This window comes from Diadema antillarum, unplaced genomic scaffold (assembly GCF_040938485.1).
Source record: "Diadema antillarum isolate AM-2024a unplaced genomic scaffold, OU_Dant_1.0 seq00001184_RagTag, whole genome shotgun sequence".
NCBI lineage: Eukaryota > Metazoa > Echinodermata > Echinoidea > Diadematoida > Diadematidae > Diadema > Diadema antillarum.
In genome coordinates this window covers 862362-882260 of record NW_027271984.1, presented here as the reverse complement: position 1 = coordinate 882260, position 19899 = coordinate 862362, and the positions used below count along the sequence as shown (strand labels likewise).

General features: G+C 38.1%; 1 protein-coding gene across 1 annotated transcript; it reads right to left on the bottom strand.

The window, feature by feature from the left end:
* Nucleotides 1–8624: 8624 nt before the first annotated feature.
* On the bottom strand, nucleotides 8625–14897 carry LOC139744501 (adenosine receptor A3-like). Its single transcript, XM_071654935.1, has 2 exons — nucleotides 14090–14897; nucleotides 8625–8971 (listed from the first exon to the last, which is right to left on the bottom strand). Exons 1-2 carry the CDS (start codon nucleotides 14895–14897, stop codon nucleotides 8625–8627), a joined length of 1155 nt encoding a protein of 384 aa, XP_071511036.1.
* Between the last annotated feature and the right edge of the window lie 5002 nt (nucleotides 14898–19899).

Below are 19899 nucleotides of genomic sequence, written 5' to 3'. Positions count from 1 at the left end.
TCTGGTAGATGATGTCGGGTTCACTTAGGAACCACACAAAATCAACAGAAAGCATTCACGTGAAGTCGTATACTTAAAGTCTAAGTGTCATATGGCATCTGTTCGTCTTGGAGTGAACGGTATGCAGTTTACTTTCTTTATCTGTCTGGGTGTAGTGCGGTTCACAAGAATGCAAGAATAAAATAGAAGATTTCCTTAAAGGTCAAAGAGGATCATCCACACACATCGAGACTCGATCCAACGGGGATGCGCGCGTTCCATTTGAGAAATGGAGCAAAAGTGATTTTGCTTTACAAATAGGCGCAAGGTCATCTAGATATAGGGCGTACGTAGAGAGCTTGTAGACATGGGCATGATATTTTGTGCGTGTGTGTTGTAAATCAAGACTAATTGATTGCAGTGATTTGGGCGCGCTAAGCCTCCCTAATGGAACTTACAAGGTGAAGTTTTATCCTGTGCTAATTACAGCTGCGGAGTTTCCAACTAGCCAGCAGATACACTTGTAATTTACGTATAATTTGTATTTGACATTGAAAGAGGGTTTTTGATGGTGACAATGCATTACCAATCACCAATAATGGAGTTAGTGCTGAGCAAATACGGCAAAGTAGGTCGGGGAATATTAAAGGTGTTGGTGACCACACACAATGCTCCCAACAGATTCTGATTAAAAAAAGTACGACAAACAACAATGCATGCATTCAAACAAGATTGCTTCATTGTCGAGATCATATGCTGATTTTGATTGACACAGTCCACGAAAGCACAAAACGAAAACGAAAAAGGCAGACGAATCTAACATAAGACCACTTTAAACGATATATAGGTCCGTCCTTTAAAGAGCTACCGCTGATTTCATTGGTCAGTCATGTCAGTGTAAAAGGCAATTGGTGTCCGTGTTCTGATGTGAATACACTTGACGTTAGCGGAGAGACTGGATGATGGTGGTAATAGGAAAACAATTTAATAACGAAGAAGAGCTTTTGGCATTGTCATAGCAACCACAAGCCCAACAAATGTTATAAAACGTGTTTCTTGTCACGAGATTACAGTCATTCGTTTAACTGTCGACAAAGTAGTTTATTCAGAACTAATACCTACCCAAACAGGTAACTAACTTCCATGACATAACAGACGGATGACCGATTATTACGTGACGGACAAAAGAACTCGATCCTGGTTGATGACATAAGATTTGCCTAAAAGAAGTAAATCTAAAAAAAACAAACACAAGACACAACAGTATTGATGCAGAGTTGCAGACTATATTGGTTGCAACACTCATGCACCTTAGATTTATTACACCGTACTAACGGAAATTATTGAAACTGAGAAATCAATCAGGGTGAACACCTTTTCAACTTCAGCAGTAACTTTCATTTCTCGAAACCTGTCATGGTATAGTGTTTTTTTTTCCAGACGATGTGCAATATGTTATCACTTTCTCAACCTGAAAGTTCCATTTGGAGCTTTTTAATAAAGTTACAAGTAATGGGCTGTTCTTTTGACGGACAGATGGACATTGTGATCCACCTGGTTCTGAAAAGGCGCTCTTTCCTGCACCTCCTATACCTTTGACGGACTCGGATATCCAATAAGTTCAAGTTGAGCGAGATATCATCCAGCCGCTTAGAATACAAAAGCAACATCTCATAGCTTTCATCTTGTGCATTCAGAACTACAGCACATTATTTATAACCGATATTATATACCAGAAAATACAATTATTTGCTTTGCAGTCATACTAAGTCCTAACGGTCATAATTTCATATCGTTTTATTTGCTTCTACTCACCATCCTCACGTGGAGTATGAAATAAACGCACAAGAGGGAAAAGCAATATTCTTTTGTGCTAATTTCCACTTATATAGGATTACTTACTGGAGTACCAGTTTCACTACTTCAAAAGCTAGAAATTACTTTTAAAGACAGGGAAAACAATAATGTGTCATGATTTTCCTGCTTTTCTTGATTTGACTTACAGCTGATGGACCAGTCTATACCTACATTTTCGACCTTTTAGAAGGATGCAAACTATTGTCAAACAGCAGGACAGAACAGCTTGTAGGTAATTTTGCCCAGCCCCACTGTTCTTTGAACTACTTTTCCATAGCTAAGTTTACACATTTTCTCCACAACTAGTTTGCTACGTACCTATATATACCATTGAGGAATGATCACGTTTCCTATCAAGTCAGGCATACAATTTCTTCATGCTGTTGCAGAAAACTAGTAACCAAGTTGGTATTCTTTGGAGACAACCTATGAAATGACCATTGTAACTGTCTATACCTTCGCAGGAATCAACACACAAGTAGCATATGCTTGCAATTTTCTTTACATACTTATAATACTTATCCTTTACTTTTTTTTGTTTTTTTTTTATCCGTACGTACATCGGTTGGACGTGCTCAATACATCCTGTGCTCTTCAGTGCACATAAATGTGATTGCATTTGATTTTTCCTTATTTGGGATATCTCTATAAGAACATTGCCAATAATGAACAGTTTACTCTGCATATAATAATTTTCGTTATCGTTATTAGATTTGTTCATCTTTTATTGGTCCTGCTTGTTTGGCTTGCGGAAGGGACATCAAAATGCAAAATTCAAGGAAATGATTTTTGATAATACTATAAGTCATGTAGTTTCATCAAAGAAAGGGATGTAATTATGCTTTAACAATGCTTCTCTTCCTTTATATGATACTCTGAAAGAGACAATCGATCCGGGCGAGTTACCAATGTAGATGTTGTAAACCATTTCAATTTTCTATCGCTCCTCCGTAACTTGTGTCTGCAGTGGTAAAACGGGGTTGATACCATTGTTTTGCCCTTTGCACCACACACTATATGGCTCCCTTTAGTATAAAGTGGCTACATGGGCCATACTAGCATCTTTACAAAATTGACTGCGTTTAGACTGGACAAAAAATGTAGTCAAATTGAATGATAACTAGTAACAATCTAAGTGAAGACGGACGGCATTGAAGAACTACAGAAGATGTTCAAGCCGGAATCGTTAAGCGGCCGGTCTCGAGTCTATATTAAGGTGAGCTCGAAGATGTGTTCACTCTTGACATTTTTCAGACTTACAAGTCACCGTCATATCGGATGGTATGAAGTGATTTCGCTCCACTAAGACCACAACGGATTGTTTCGCGGAATGCCTCCCGAAAATTCTTGTTCCTGTAACCATAGATGAGGGGATTGACGGCTGAACTAACGGCACCTACTAGATGAGCTCCATACAAGAGAACTATGTACATTTCATTGCCCACATTTATGGTCAGTCTCAAAAACATATAAATCAGCATCGGTGTCCAGCAGGCACAGAAGGTGCCAACAACTACAGATGTGGTCTTCACCGCTTTTAACCGTCCATCATGGCGGTCGTATTCATGAGCGTCAGGCTGGATTACTCGTCTTACGTTGGCAATGGTATTTGCTTGTCTAACAGCCACTCTCAGCACGCGAAGATTGGAAGTTATAAGAAGCACAAAAGCGGCAAGTGACATTCCACTCATGGTCGCTAGTATGACTACATCCCCTGTATCGCTCAAATGCTCTCCACTGCACGGAGCCTGGACTAAAGTTTCATTAGAAGTTGAATATAATATTGTGAAGAATAGTATGTGCCGTAATGTCATCAAAATTCCCGATGAAGTCCAAATGACGACCACGCAAAGAGTGACAAACTTCTTTGCGACCAAAGAGCCGTATCGGAACGGTTTCATCACTGCCAAATAACGGTCTTTCGTCAAAGCTATGATGTGGAAAAAAGAGACTATGCTTAAAACTCTGATCGGGAAAGCAGACAGCTCCATGAAAATCGAGGATGATCTAAGAATGCAGTACGATATTCCATGAAAGCACAGAAGAGGGATGCCTATAAGGCCTGTCATAAGATCGGCTACAGCGAGACTCAACATGATGGAAAGTTTTGGCGTACGAGGCTTAAGGTACCGACAAATTGCCAGGATGACGAGGGTGTTCCCGCAGACAACACATACTGCCAAGATCAGCAAGAGCGTTACGATGGCGATCAGGATGTGCTGATCCGTCAAATTTTGAATTGCTTCCATCGCCACATTCGTCACGCTGTTACTGCCCCTGAGTGTACACCCACTTGCTCGAATATGAAACGTTTTGTGATTTTCTGCTCAATTTTAGTTTTTGAGGACTCGGCTTTTCCGGTACCACAAACGAGCTACTAGGTCTGCATGATGAGAGAAAATCACATGACTAGCGCGCGCAGGCAAAATGATCAACGAGGCATGAAGTTTCGGTTTTGGTCAGATTGTCATATTTTACGTGTAATTATCGGTAGTCAGTTTTATGTATTTATATAAAACTACTGTCTTTCATCCCATCACACTATGAAATTTCTGGTAAAGGGATAATGTAAACATAATGCAAAACATATGAGACAACCGCTGTCTAGGTACAGTAACACGATCATGTCCATTATTGTCGTCACTTTCTGAAGAACTCTGGACTTTGAATGGCAACCTCAGAACTTTCTTGTTTTCTTCAGACGTCAGCGCAGCTTGAACTTTGCATTATACCTTAACGGCGTCCGTTGTAGAAAGAAGATGATTTTGTTTTCTTATTTTTGTTTAAAGTCTGCATCATCATTTATCAATCAATCTCCTTTACCCAGCATGTAGTCTACTGCGAAGAACACAATGTGAGAAAAGGAAGGAGAACAACAAGTGTCAGAGCTGTCTTCATGGCATCATGTTAATGTGTCCATGTAATGGAAGAGGTAAACAAAAGTGCCCATTATCATGTACCACTTATCATTCAGCAAGGTCAGGTGACAAGTTGGAGGAGCGAGCGTGCGTTTGCTTATTGACGGTATCATGTGTGCCATATCAATCTGGTCTTTCATTGATATGCTTCAACCCGTATACTTTACGAAATGATAATAATAATGATAAAATATGGACACGTACAGTGCGTGTCGATCTCTTTATTATGGTAGTAACAATAATGATACGTTTAATCGACCACTCAGAAAACGTTGTTAGAGCTTTTATTCTTATTTCAGATGTCAGTGGTCGTTCATCTCCTCTCATTATATATATTAGTGACCACGAACATAATGGTGATGGTAAGCACAATTTGTATAAATAAAGTTATTGATGAGGCAAATTTCACATATATGTAAAAAACAAACAAACAAATGTAACAATTTTATTTAAAAAGAGAGTAATAACTGCCTGGATTTGATTTTGTCAGTTTTCTCTAAAATATCAAAAAGATTTTTTTTTTTTTTTTTTTTTTGGTGGGGAGGAGAATGACGATGAAACAACATTTTGTATAATTAACATTTTGGTTTTAAAGAAAGTTTCGTATAAGTATATCTCCTTTAAAAATTGTTAATGATGTATTTACGTTTGATGAAAAGAAAACAATCTTTGACCTGTTTTTACGTATATCAAAGGCATTTCATACTGCCAGTTCTATTCTTATCAAGACAATGTATCACAGAGTGAGGGGAAATATTTAAGAATTGTTTGAAAATTATTCAACAGATTTAACAATTTGTATCCATTGATAATTCTCATTCAAATGCAAGTTTATCAATACAAGTTGTATTAGTATACCCAAGGTTATGTATATTAGGACCATTGGTTTTTAGTATTATGGTTATGTTAGTTACTTATGCTTTGAGACTGATATCTTAAGCTAAACGTTGTGTCCCCTCAGTATTTATGGTTTCTAGACCAAGCAGTACAAAAATAGGAACTAAATTATTTAATATATCACATTAAATGAAGAGAGAATAATAGGGACTAGGTTAAAATGTTAAATTTCTAGGTATTTTAATCACTGAACACTTGGATTCGAAATATTTTACACCAAAGAAAAGTTGTGTATAAGATATCTAAAACTGTTGGTATTTTAGATAAACTGAAGAGATTTTGACCACTACATACATTTCAGTGAATTTGTATAGTACTAAACGATTTCATGACATATTTCGTTTTATTGTGTTTATGTATGAGGTAAATGTACATTGCATTTATTGAAGACAGTATAATCTATTTCTTAAAAATCGTGCAAGCCTTGTAATAACAAATGAATATTTTTTAATGTCTGCTGACTTCCGCTTCAAAAAGTTGAATTCTCAAATTAAAACACATGTTATATAATTCGTCTTTTTTTTTCTCCGGGTAGCCAGTTTTATGCATAAACACTCACAAGGTAAATTGCCTAAAATTTGGGGCAGTAACTTTGTTTTTAAATAGTTTTATGATTTACATGGAACTCGAAATTTGTGCAATTTATATGTTCCATTTTATCAACATAAAATTTCGTTTTTGGACCACCACAAACTGAAACTTGATGATATATTGGCCCATACTGGTCATCAATAAAAATGCGGTTGTTAAGCATTGATATATATATATATATATATATATATATATATATATTCTGATACAAGCAAATGTACTTTTACATGTATGTTATCATTATTATTATTATTATTACTGCCATCACGATTAGTTATATCGTGAATTATTTCTCATTTTAAGTGTATATACGTGTGTTAATATAATGTTTGCTGCATGCTCAGTACGAAAGAGCGAATTTTAGAGTTAAAGAATTTTAGTGTACAACTCAGTTTGATTCTTGTCACTCTGTATTTTGTAATCAAACTGAAGATAAAAGTCATGGTAATTGAAGTGAAAGTAGAGTCGACCCCTCATGGATCTCATCAGAGCAGTCTAATCAAATCAGAACATTATACAAAAAGTTTTTCCCGGCCAATTTCGCACTTTTTTTCAGTCCAATTCCTCATTGCTGCATTCAATTTAGCAAAATTTAGCCTAGATGACATGTTCGGTATTTCAACTTTATAATCTTTTCATTCAACTTCATTTTGGAGCATTCAAATTACCTCGAAAATCATTCGAATCAGCACTTTTTCAGTTCAAATTCGTAGGACAGAACCATTTCGAAAATCGTTCATTCAATTTAGCATGATATATTCACGTGATCACGTATACGCTGCATTGGGCATCCAATTAAGCATAAACTGCAGTCAATTCAGAAGGAAATGTTTATGCTTTTATTTTTTTATTTCATTCATCAAAGGTATTGTTTGCAAGTATCATAACATCTCATACTTTGGTATTAATTCTTTATTCTGATATCATCTTTGCAACAGTACTTTAAAAAATTTGTGTAGGTGTTTATAATTTTCGATAGCATTATTTCATTCATGGATACATTATTTCAAGTTTATTTTGACATTATATATTTGGGAGAAGGAGGTTTTAATTTACATCGTGATTATTTAATTCATCTGCATGTTTCATTATTTTCATATTATGGGTGCTATATTACATTAATCATCATTAGGAATTAAGCTCTTGGATCAGCTCTAGCCATCAATAGTTGGTGGGCCAGGCATCTCGGGAGGTAGGTCTGGGTGTGGTTAAACCACCGGATGACCTTCTCTTGTGCTTTGGAGTCCGTATGTCGCCGAAATGCCTGCTGAATGAGATTGATTCTCCGCTCCTGGAGGTTAACCCCAGCTTCCTATGCTGCCCCTCTGCCTCCTAGGCTGGGAGACAGAGGGGCAACTCCGGGGTGCAGGCGAATTTGAATGACTGAAGAGCACGTGCCAATTTGAAAACCCGTTTTACAAATTCCAAAGGCACATGTGCGAATTTCATTGATCGAAATGCTAAATTAAATGAACAAGTTACAATTTTGAATGACAGAAAGTGCAGTGACGAGGATTTTCGCTAAATTGAATGACCCTTCAATCGAATGGACTGAAAGTGCAAAATTGGCCGGGAAAACCTATAATAAGGTGTTATTTATCCACTGTAGCCTCCTCGATGTTGCCACTGCTCTTCTACCAGAGGGCCCTGCCATTATTATTACCCTCGTGTTGCCAGGTACCCATTTATACATGTGGGTCGAGAGGGACATGGTGGGTAAAAACATCTTGTCCAAGGACTTGAGCATCGAACTCAGGTCCTTCGATTGTGAGTCGGGAGTCTTATCCACTATGCCACGTACAGCGCCCCCACATTCTATCTTGATTGACGTTTAGGTAGAGACTGCAAGCTCTTTATTACTGAAACTAAGAGTAAATTCAAATGACTCAAAGAACGCAAATGTGATTCAAAGATGACAGCATAATTATAGTAAGGTGCCTTGACTTGAATAATTGGTAATTGTGTCCATCAATCAATTATGTCCAAAATCCAAAATCGGCTCCACTGTATCTCTGCGAATCCCTAAGAACAGCTAATGAATACAAAGAACGTCAAATGTTAGATAACCCGAAGTTTAGGAGTGCTACACCTACGAAGATGTTGTAATTCTTCACAAATCACAGTCAGGTCGAATGACCTAAAGTGATTTCCCGGTCGTCAGTCGTTTAGCGGAATGCGTCCTGAAAGTTCTTGTTCCTGTAACCATAGATGAGGCAACTGACAGCTGAACTAATTGCACCTACAAGATGAGTCCCGAAAACGAGAACTACGTATATTAGTCTTGGCTCATATTCGTGGTCAGTCTCAAGCAGAAATAAATCAGCATCGGTGTTCTGCAGGCACGGAAGATACCAACGACTGCAGACGTGGTCTTCACCGCTTTTAATCTTCCGTCATGACGGTCCTCAGTCCACATCGGATTGTTTTGCGGAATGCGTCCTGAAAGTTCTTGTTCCTGTAACCATAGATGAGGGGATTGACGGCTGAACTAATCGTACCTACAAGATGACTCACGTAAACGAGAACAACGTATATTTCTTTGCTCATATTTGTGGTCAGTCTAAGGAAAAAATAAGTCAGCGTCGGCGTCCAGCAGGCACAGAAGGTGCCAACGACTACAGATGTGGTCTTCACAGCTTTTAACCTTCCATCATGGCGGTTGTAGTTATGACCGTCAGGCTGGATTACTCGTCTCACGTTGGCAATGATGTTTGCCTGTTTAACCGCCACTGCCAGCACGCGAAGATTTGAAGTTATAAGAAAGGGAAAAGCGATAAGCCCAGTTCCACTCAGCGTCGATAGTATGGCTACATCCCCTGTGCTTCTCAACTGTTGTCCTCTGCATGAAGCTTGTGCTGAAGTTGCATTTGGAGTGGAGTTTATAAAGACCAGTACACTCCGTATTGTTATCAAAATTCCGGAAAAAACCCACATGACGATTATGCAGAAAGCTACACATTTCGGTATAACCAAGGAACCATATCGCAACGGTTTCATCACAGCCAAATAACGGTCCACCGTCAAAGCTACGACGTGGAAGAAAGAAATGGAGTTAAAAACTCTGATCGGAAAAGCGGACAGTTCTGTGAAGATTGAGGATGACCAAAAACAAGATATCCCATGAAAGCACAGAAGAGGGATGCCAATAAGGCCTGTCATCAGATCGACTACAGCGAGACTCAACATGATGGAAAGTGTTGGCGTACGAGGCTTAAGGTACCGACATATCGCCAGGATCACGAGGGTGTTCCCGCAGATAACACATACTGCCAAGATCAGCAAGAGCGTGACGATGGCGATTACGATGTTCTGATGATTTTGAATTGCCTCCATCTCCAGATTTCGTTCAATTTGCTGATTGCAGGAATGTATGCACTCGTTTAAATTGAGTTTTAAAATTAGATTAAATTCAAATAAAACTTCTTTTTTGAATAAATGTTCTGCTTTAAATCTATATGTTCTAGTTTTTTTGATCTTTTTTTTTCTTTTCCAGCACCGCGAAGAAGCTTCTAGGTCTTGATGATCAGAGCAACTCAGCTGAATATCTACAATCTGCGCAGACAACGGGATCAATGATGGATTTCCATCCATAGTCATGTAGTTTAAGCTCAGGGCAGGTAATCAGTTTGTGTGTGTGTGTGTGTGTGTGTGTGTGTTTGTTTTTATTGCTAGTAGGCAGGTAGGTAGAACTGAAAGACTTCTTTCTTTGATCATGGTATCATAATAGAAAATTGAATTGACACTTTATAGTTAAGGAGTAAAGAAAGCATAATGAACAACACATCAGACAACCGCTTAGTGATTTACACGAGCGTGTTATCACTTTAAAGAGAACTTCAGACTCTGACTGACAACCTGAGGTTAACTTTCCGTATGGACATCATGTCAGCTTGATCTTTTAATTTGTACATACACGGAGTCCATTGTTGATATTTCCGGAAACTTATATCCAGTACGAACCATCTATTGACTAAAGATGGGCAATGACATGCAAAATTATTGATGAGAAATGTTGTCAATCCCAATGAAGAGGACATTGATAGTAGGTTGCCATCATCACCGATTTCTCCATCTCCTTTTTCGTACATGCATGAAAGGCTAATGGCCTGATGAGCGTTGTCTATTGTGATGGACCACGATGGACACAGTGGGGGAAAGAAAGGAGAAAAGACGTCGGTACGTGAAAGAGCTGTCCTTATGGTATCATCTTAATGTGTCCATGTAATTGAAGAAAAACACAGAGATGGCTACCATTAGTAGGACCTACTAACTCTATCAGTCAGCAACGGTCAGATGACAAGTTGGGGGGGGGGGGGGACGAGTGTATAATGATACTATGGTACGACAAAGAAGCCTTATGGTGTCATTCATTTTTAAACCAGTGCATGAAGTTGTTGCAAGCGCAGAGGTCTCCTCTTTCCCTTGAGAACGGCGAGAACATGCTTGCCGAAACGTCGGGATTGGGAAGCCCCTTTTCAGGACCACTCACTTACTCCAGAAAGAATACGTGGTGCACCGTGAAGCCTTCTACCACCCAACAGGTCTCCAAAACATCAGCATCAACTTCATAATCTACCATGTGTAATTTTACGATTTTTCTTTTCTGCAGAATATTCACTAGGGGAGACCGGGTCTAGTTGTTACAATTTTCACATTTTTAGGTCTGTACAAAAACGAATAGAGGAATCGGCTTCATTTTTGCTTTGAGGATACCTTATTTCCTCCTTTAATTAAAAACAGCACAAACTTGGGAAGTCCAGATAATATGAACAAGATATTACGTAATCAATAAACACTAAATTTTGTAACAACTTTCCCCGATGTTGGGGTAAGTTGTTACAGCACATGGGGTACTTTGTTACACCGTAGAAAGTCAACTCAAATCGGATAATGCAGATCTGACGTGTTAGGTAATTCTTAATATTAACCTGTCTGGGTGTGCATGTTAGCCTATGCTGGGGTGTATGAGTGTGTGTGTGTGTGTGTGTGTGTGTGTGTGTGTGTGTGTGTGTTTGTGTGTGTGTGTGTGTGTATATATAACCATAAATTCAATTGAAAGTGCATTGGGGTAAGTTGTTACACCACTCGATTCTCCAGACGGGTCAAGTTGTTGTAACAACTTGACCCAGTGCGTTTTCAAAAACTTTTCACACGTGTGGCCAATAAACAATCAAACATCACGTGTTGCTATTTTCACCAAAAGACAGCCAAAACACGCTTCTTTCAACCACATACTCATCACTTACTGGAGAAGAATGGATTTGGTGTAATAAAGAAAAATCGAATTTTTCAAAATTTTACTCGGAGAGGTAAAAAAGTGTTTTTTGGACCTACCTTCTACATGTGACGTCCAGGCAACGCCAGATTTCGCATGCAGGGATCGTTGGCTATACGTTTTGATTTGATATTACTTGTAACGCCCCTCTTTTGATAATAATAGAGAAAATGACAGTGTAACAACTTGCCCGTGTAACAACTAGACCCGGTCTCCCCTATGTTATACCCCGAGGTCCTCATCCCTGTCAAGCACACTGCTGATTGATGACGGGTTTTTTTTTTCCGGCTTTGATACGCTCTATTTCTACCATATATTGTACATATATATGTGTGTGTGTCATGAGTCAGTTAAGTTATCAGTAGCGTTGTCATATTGTAGGGTCCATGGTTAAAGTGTCGTTGACAATCCATACTTATATTTTTGTTTTAAGTGGAAAAACAAAGTAAACTGAAGTCAAGTAAATGAATTACAGTATTATGATTGGAATGTGTTGCAAGTCTTCAACTCAGTTTGAATTTGAACGTTACGACGAGTAAAATCAACGAGCGGCCTCAACCCAGGGCATAGTTATTAAATGATCACATTCTAAATGGACTGATATTTCGACAATGACTGCAAGCCATTTTTTTTTACTGTAATTATAGGTGAATTGCAAGGGAAAAGGGAAGGGACGCAACGCAGGAAAGATGTATCTTTTGCTTCTAGTACGATTTTATTTCACAGACTCAAAGCAAAAGAACACTTACATGAGTGAGCTAAAGCTCATTGTACACGCAGCATATAATTCAATCTATACATTGCTATACAACGGGATTTATGTAAATATAGAACGTTTCACTCTCAAAACAGACCGCGTTTAATAACTCGAGTCAGCAGAATCATTATGAGGCAACGCAATAACAATGTTGTAGGGTTACATCACGACATACACATAAATCATTGAAATATACATTGGCCATCTTATGTGCTGTAAACAGGAATTCCTTAGTATTGAAATGACAAGAAGAGTTTGTTTGCAAAAACCGATAAGTCCATTTTTGAAGATTTTGAAGTATGGTCTCTGTCATAAAGTACAAAATAATACCTTTTAAATGATGTATTGATCACTACATAGAAAGGTACATTTTTAAAGTTATGGTCAAAAGAAGCAAAAATTTTCTTATTATTCTCTGTATTTTTCTTGAACTTTAATCGCAAATATCTCCATTTGGCAAATATGGACTTATCGGTTTTTGCAAACAAACTCTAGTCAACCTTTTGATTGTTGCCTTTATTGCACCTTCGTCGAAATGAGCCTGTTGCTGAAATAGATTATAAAATAATGTCTAGCAAATAATATAGGACGGCCAACGTTAGAATATGAAACAACACGATTCAAGCATCTCAGAATTAACATATTATTAGGAATGCAAATTATTCCAATATCAAACATACAAACATACATATATACGTTATCATAAGATTCAACTATATGCTCCGCCATGGTAAAACACATAAACCATGATCATATCTGTATATCTTGCTTACTTGCACAATCCATAAATCTACATTGAATGACATGGTGCTAAGTGACTATATAAGTATAAACAAAATATTGTACACGTAATATATAGGCGTATAGAACTATAAATTTTGTTGTTTAATACAAAAAAAAAAAATGATAATTAGAGCGTAAGAAACGTGCCGACAATAATAATGTCAATCCATGTAATATTTCTGGGCAATTTGCAATACACTACATGTGTATGTATGTGATTTGATGTTGAAAGGAGAAGTGTGACGTTAGTTAGCCTTAACTTTAAAGTGCACATCACTACATCCATTTGACATCTGTACGAAGCTCACATACCAAATAATTGTCCTGGTCGCATTATTGAAAAACTGCTCTAAACATCTGGAAAGAACTGTGGAGAGGTAATATCTCTATACTTGAAAATTATACGTACAGGCTGTCTTCTGTTATTCATGTCTATAGATGCAACTGCATGCGAGTAGATAACATGACGTTAGTCACTTCTTTTTACTACTGCTTTTGGATTGTATAGTTTGAGATTTAGTCGAAGGATTGATAAACACCTGCAGGATTTGATTTATTTCATCCATCGCTTCCTTGCTGTTTCCATTCTATTGAAATCTATTGCAATATCACTTCTTATTCAGGGACGAAGGAGATTGTGATTAGGCTGTACGAGGGAAATAAAGAAACAGGTGAGTTAGAAAAGACAGATATGATGAATCCTTTTTCAGGCTTTTTCAAGAAACACTCCTAGATTGTAGATTCTATCCCCCCCCCCCCCCGAGTTATCTTCATTCCATCAGCTCCTACCAATTAAAGTTCTTAGAACTGCTTTCCTAGCCTTTTCATTTTAGAATCTGACAACCTGACCGCCTCATAGGTCAATGCGGGAAACTCGGTTTTTGGGAAAGATCCTGAACTTCTTCATAAAACGAAAGATGTTGCAGAACTCTTTCTTGAAATGACAGTCTTTGAAGCCATACACGAAAGGGTTTACCGCAGAATTCATCCCGGTCGTTATCGGTACCAGCACAACAATTCCGGGTAACCAACCGTCAGTGACGTTGAGGATTACCACCAGCACTGCGGGGAACCAACAGACGCAGAATAACGCAACTATTAATGTGATTGTCTTAACTGCTTTTAAGAGTCCATGTTGTGCAGGTAGTTCATCTTTCCCCCCGGCAACAACTGCTCTCATCTGTGCGTCGATGATGCGCAACTGTTTCGAAGCTAGCTGCAAAATTCGGACGTTGAAGACAACGACGGCAGTATACAGAATTACCAAGATGCTGACGATTATCAGGTTGGATGTGTGTATGATGTCAACTGTGGCCTTGGGTCCCTCACATCTAAAAGTCCACATCGTCTCAGAATAGGCGATCATGAGACCAGAACGACAAGAGAAGAGCAGAGACATGCTCAGCCAGAAGAGAGGCAGGAGAATTTTCACTCTCCTGTTTGTAACAAGGGTTGCATATTGGAGTGGTCTCGTTAATGCGATATACCTATCAACGGTAACAGCGATGATATGTAAGAAGGAAACACTTCCACAGATGGCTAGCGGCGTTGAGAACAGGTTCGTGCTCACTGGGTTACAGTGGAGGTCTACGGCGATAACGTTAAAATAGAGGCTGAGCGGAATCGCCACAATGCCCATAAGAAAATCGGAGAAAGCCATGCTGGCGAGAAGGAGGTAAGACGGAGTGTGGAGATGACGGTTTCTGTACACCACCAGGATCACAATGGCATTGCCAATGGTTATGCAGACCACCTGTGCTGTCTGGATTGTCAAAAATATGGGTCCCAAGTAAGGATCAGCCAACGGTGAAGAGGGTTTAGGCAAGGATCGTTCCGTCATTGTTTCCATGCACTTTCTGTGGTCACAATTTGCTTTTTTTTTTTTCGTTCTCTTATGCTGTAATTCTGATGTTTCGGCTGTAGGCACCTACTTCCCAATTTGGCTCATGAATTGGCTCAGACTCATGAATTTACCTCGGCTCCTTAGTCTTAGATACATCTAAATGATAGGAACGATGTAAGTGGAAATAGGATGCTAAGTAAAAACATAGTATCCTTTATATCGTGAAAAATTGACTTAATCTGTCATCGTAGTCAAACGGGTTTGCCCAGTCTGCTTTAATTGGACATGACGTAGAAACTCATTTGAATTGCTCACTACAAACTCATTAGGCACACCAAATGGCAGATTGACATCAACATCCTATTTTCAAATGACACGCACTTTTTTTTTGTCGTGATGCCAACATTTCCGAATACATATTGCTAATTGACTCCATTAACAGCATTTAGTGTCAATCAGTCTAAAAGCATCTATTTCGCACAAACTGTACAATCAGGGTTAAATGATAAGGAAATCACCTAAGCATTAAAGGGATGCCACATGCCTGTTTGGACAGGAAAATTATCGCGAGCAGTATCGCGATGCAAATCCCGAGAATTATTGCGCTTATTTTTGAATTATACCGATGATTCGCCCTACGGTGGCCGTGTGAACGCGGGACCAAATAATATCGAGATTTTAAATCACATCATTCAAATCGCACGTTACAACAGCGTGCGCACCACAACACTGACAGCGTGCACAGCACACCACTGTACTGTGACGCGCAAGAACAAAGGGAAAAGAGAAACGCACGCAGTGAATCAGCAGGATATTTCTGTCCGTGTGCATGAACGTTTGCACAAAACAACAAGAACAACAAAAATCTCGACATTTGCATCGGGATCGTCATCCCGCTACTTTGCACGTGTGAATGCGGCTGAAGATAGTCGTAATGAACGTATTCTTATTTGCTATCACATTATTGCATGCAATATGTACACTCAAAGTCTTCCACTCTTCCCCTCTCTGTCTCTAAACTCTCTTTTTTTTTCTTCCCTTTTCTTTCTGCTTTTTCTTTTTATCTCTCTCACTCTCACTCTATTCCTCCCTCTATCTGCATGAATTAGCAATGAAAAAACTTGTTCGGCTGTACTTATGGAAATTTGATGCAATCTGATGGGCAATCTTGATTGATTTCTTCTATCAAATTCCTATTTTTTTTTTTTGGGGGGGGGGGGGTTTCTCTCTCCCCATCTCTCACTCTCTAACCTTCGCTAAGTTTTTCCTTATTCTATATATTAGGTGCTAATTTTCAATGAAATGCTTAATGTCTTTTTGATGTAATTTTTAACTGTATGTATAATAATCTTGTTTTAAATGCCTTCAACTTTCAAACCTGATATGAATGCACGCTGTAAATTTTATTTTTTATGTCAATTTTATGTACAAAACTCACGTTCGTAATCTCGGACTTTTTGATGAGTAAGAACAATCAACCTAAATGGAACTGAAAATAATAATTTAGATGAGAAAAAAACTGAAATTTCAATTTGTTGTTTTACAGTACTTTTGTTTCTGCCTCCACGAGATTTCTGTGCCGATGTAAGGACTCTTGATGTTAAGAATATTGTAATACAATATTATCGTGAAGTAACGACCAGTTTTGCAAACACATTGGCTTTCATACTTCCCAAGTAACATCTTCATCCATTCTTTATTCTTTTCTCAATGAGTCCCTGAGATGTAATCATGTGTTCCCGATAAATTCATTTATCCCAGTGACTGTCGGAAGCATTACATGCACCAAAATCACTCCGATTACTGGGATCCCCAGTAATCAGAATGATTTTGGTGCATATGTTCTGGTTTCTTTTTCACTCTGTTTTATGTTTTTCTTCGCATACAGTAAAGAATCTTATGAACGCACACACAAAATACCAAAAAAAAAAAAGTCGCACTCATTTTGCGTCCAACATATCAAAAATTTGTACACTTTATCTCACTGATGACTGTTCCTTTGAGGTCCGCACTTTTGTAGAATAATACCTGCTGTAACAGAGTGTCTTATTTTTCCAACAATTCGTCAAGCACTCCTTTGTTGCGGTATATATTATGCTGTTTCTCTGTCTGTTTTGCCGTGATCTTCTGTATGCACAATGAGTATAGGGCGCGGTGCATTATCAAATTTTGTGGCGACAGCAGTTTCTGTATACGTCAATCAGGATTACAAAGCATGTGGTAATAGAAACTATTTGTGCCGTCCATGTGAATTTAAATATATTTCCAAATGAAGTAACCCAATATTCTTGTGATCACACCAACAAAAGATGAAACCGATATGTACCGATATGTTGGCTCAGTAAGTAGAGCGGCTGCCTCACAGTCGGGAGGTCGTGGGTTCGAACCCCGGCCGCGTCATACCAAAAGACGTTAAAAGATGGGAGTTGCTGCTACCTTGTTTGCCGTTCAACAGTTGAAAAGGTTAGAGCAGCGTCGATCTGGCGCTGCTCAGTGGCTGCCAGGCCCACGATAAATTGGGCAAAAAGAATTTCCATTTTCGGACAATAAAATTTGGAGTTTATATCCAAAACAATAAAAAAAAATCCGCTAGAACATAACTACCATTTGCTGTGGTTTCATTAATCATCTATAGGTTCTCTCTTTTTTTAATTGTTCTAGGAAGCTGGATTCTGATTTTTTTTAATGAACGTCGGAGAACGTATCTGCTCTTCCAAAATGCCAAACAAACTCGTCAATCTTCTCGAGCATCCTATCCTTTTAGTTGTGAATTAAAGGAAAGGTATAAATGTAAAAGGTTGCAAATATCATCTCCTTTGTAGTGTCAAAAGTTGACTTGCAATGCCAGTGTTGTTGAAAAGGTATTGGCCACCTGCTTTTACTTGATAGACATGGCATAGGATATCACTTGGCATGTTGACCGAAAGTGAAAAAGAGCAACTATTCATCAGCGATATTAGCCTTCCTATCACAATCGATGAACATTAATCTCCGATCATGGCACCAGTTTGTTATACATATTGCTTTTTGATGCATTACCAGTATTAAGCGTCAATCACTCTCATGAATCTAGAGAAGTATGCCATTTAGAACGTGCCGTGCAATCTAAGTCAGAAAATGATTATGAGTAACGGTTGATGGAAGAGAACAAATTAACTATGTCCTTAGCGTTTGCAATTTCCAGCTCGTTTTGGAAACAGATTTTCTTTCTTAAAAAAAAAATAATCTAATCACACTTTTGTCATAAAGTGTAGCAAGTTCGAACAATTGTGTTGTTCAATAATTGTCTTGCAAATTAATATAGGTTTTCCCATCCATTTTCGCACTTTTGTCATTCAATTTCAAAGATTTATTATTCAATTTCGTCCCGAGAAGCAGGTGGAACGCAAATCCTAACTTCAATTTCATCAATAATATTGTCATTGTAATTCGTTTTTCGTCAAACATTTTCGAAGACATTGCATTCAAAATCGTCAGTTGTCATTCAAATTCGTCCCTCCCGCTGACGGATCGCAGAATGTGAAGATCAAATTCGTCTTTGTTCACACAATTTCATGAATTTTTCATTCAAATTAGTCAGATGTTGTCGATTTTTTATTTTGATGGTGAACCAACTTTAAGCCGACATATTTTTAGTTTCTCTCGTAAACTGTATCGTTGCACATTATTCCCTAACCATTTGCTTTAACAATACACAAAAAACGAGACAACCAACGAAAATGAATGAAGGATAAACGACAGTCAAAAGTCATAACCCAGGACAGTATGTCAGTGTCACATTTTGAACTCTAACTCGTAATGTTCAGGTTTTCGCATCATAGGCCTAATGCATGAAGCAAAGTTTAAATGTTATACCCTGGAAAGCAGAAAACATAATTATGTTATCCATTCTTTGACATTAAACAGGCGACAATTCTACACTTAAATTTTGTCTTTAATCATGTTTGCCTAGAAATTGTTTGTCAGTGTTTTCGTTTACGAGACGGTACGTACACATGGTACATGTATGTTAGTTTCAGTGTGTACTCGGATTGCTTGTGTGTGTCTGTGGTTCTGTGTGTGTGTGTGGGGGGGGGGCACTTAGGTGTATGTTAACTCCTGAATGTAAAATGTGAACGGTTACAGGACAAAAAAATACATGAATGACTGGAAAATCACACCGGGTAGAGATATGAGACGAATATGAATGAAAAATTAACGAAAATGATTGACAAAAGACGAAATCGATCCTGCTATTTTGAGTGCTGCGAGTGAGACTGACGAATTTGAATTGTAAATGACGAAAATGTATGCCAAATGACTAAATTGAATGGACTTTATTTGAAAATGAACGACGAAAGATGAATTTGAAAGTAAGATTGGCCTACTCTCGACATTCCGCGACGAAATTGAAGTAAAAATTTGTGAAATTGAATGAAAAAAGTTTGAAAATGAATGGGAAGACCTATAAATCACAGCTGAAATCATTTTAGGTCGGCATTATAAAATTCATGGCTGCGATCGATCCATAAGACAAATGAAGCGGAGATGGCCTAGCATTCAAGAACTTACGAATGTTTTAATATATGCTACTAACGCCTACGTATATGATTACATCTTCAATCTTTATAAAATGATTTTTCATGGTAAAAACAATACATTTCTCAAAATGCGTTTCCATGAAGACTGGAGAGTTACTGTAACTGTGTAGGCCCTAGATACAGAAGAAGATTTTTAATGCAACTGATTGACAAGTTGCCCTATCGACGTAGATAAGCAGTGAATTGATAAGTGTGATTAAGTAAAACATTGATCAATTCAGTGCTTATTTACGTCGATGTAGGGCAATTTTAATTTGTTAGTCAGTTGCATTAAAAACACCTCCACGGAAGAATTTCATGAATTTGAAAGATTTTTAATGTTACGGTAGTTCAATGTACTATTTATTGGAATTGAAGGTTAAAAAATATCAGTGACAAGCCACTGGCCACTACCAGCATGTCCTTAATTGATCGTTGAT

Coding starts and splice junctions, on each gene's coding strand:
- LOC139744501 (XM_071654935.1), bottom strand. CDS start 14,897: ATGACGGAACGATCCTTGCCTAAACCCTCTTCACCGTTGGCTGATCCT. Junction 8,972..14,089: donor AATCCTCAACGTCACTGACG/GTTGGTTACCCG, acceptor GCGTGCTGGCAG/TGGCGGTTAAACAGGCAAAC.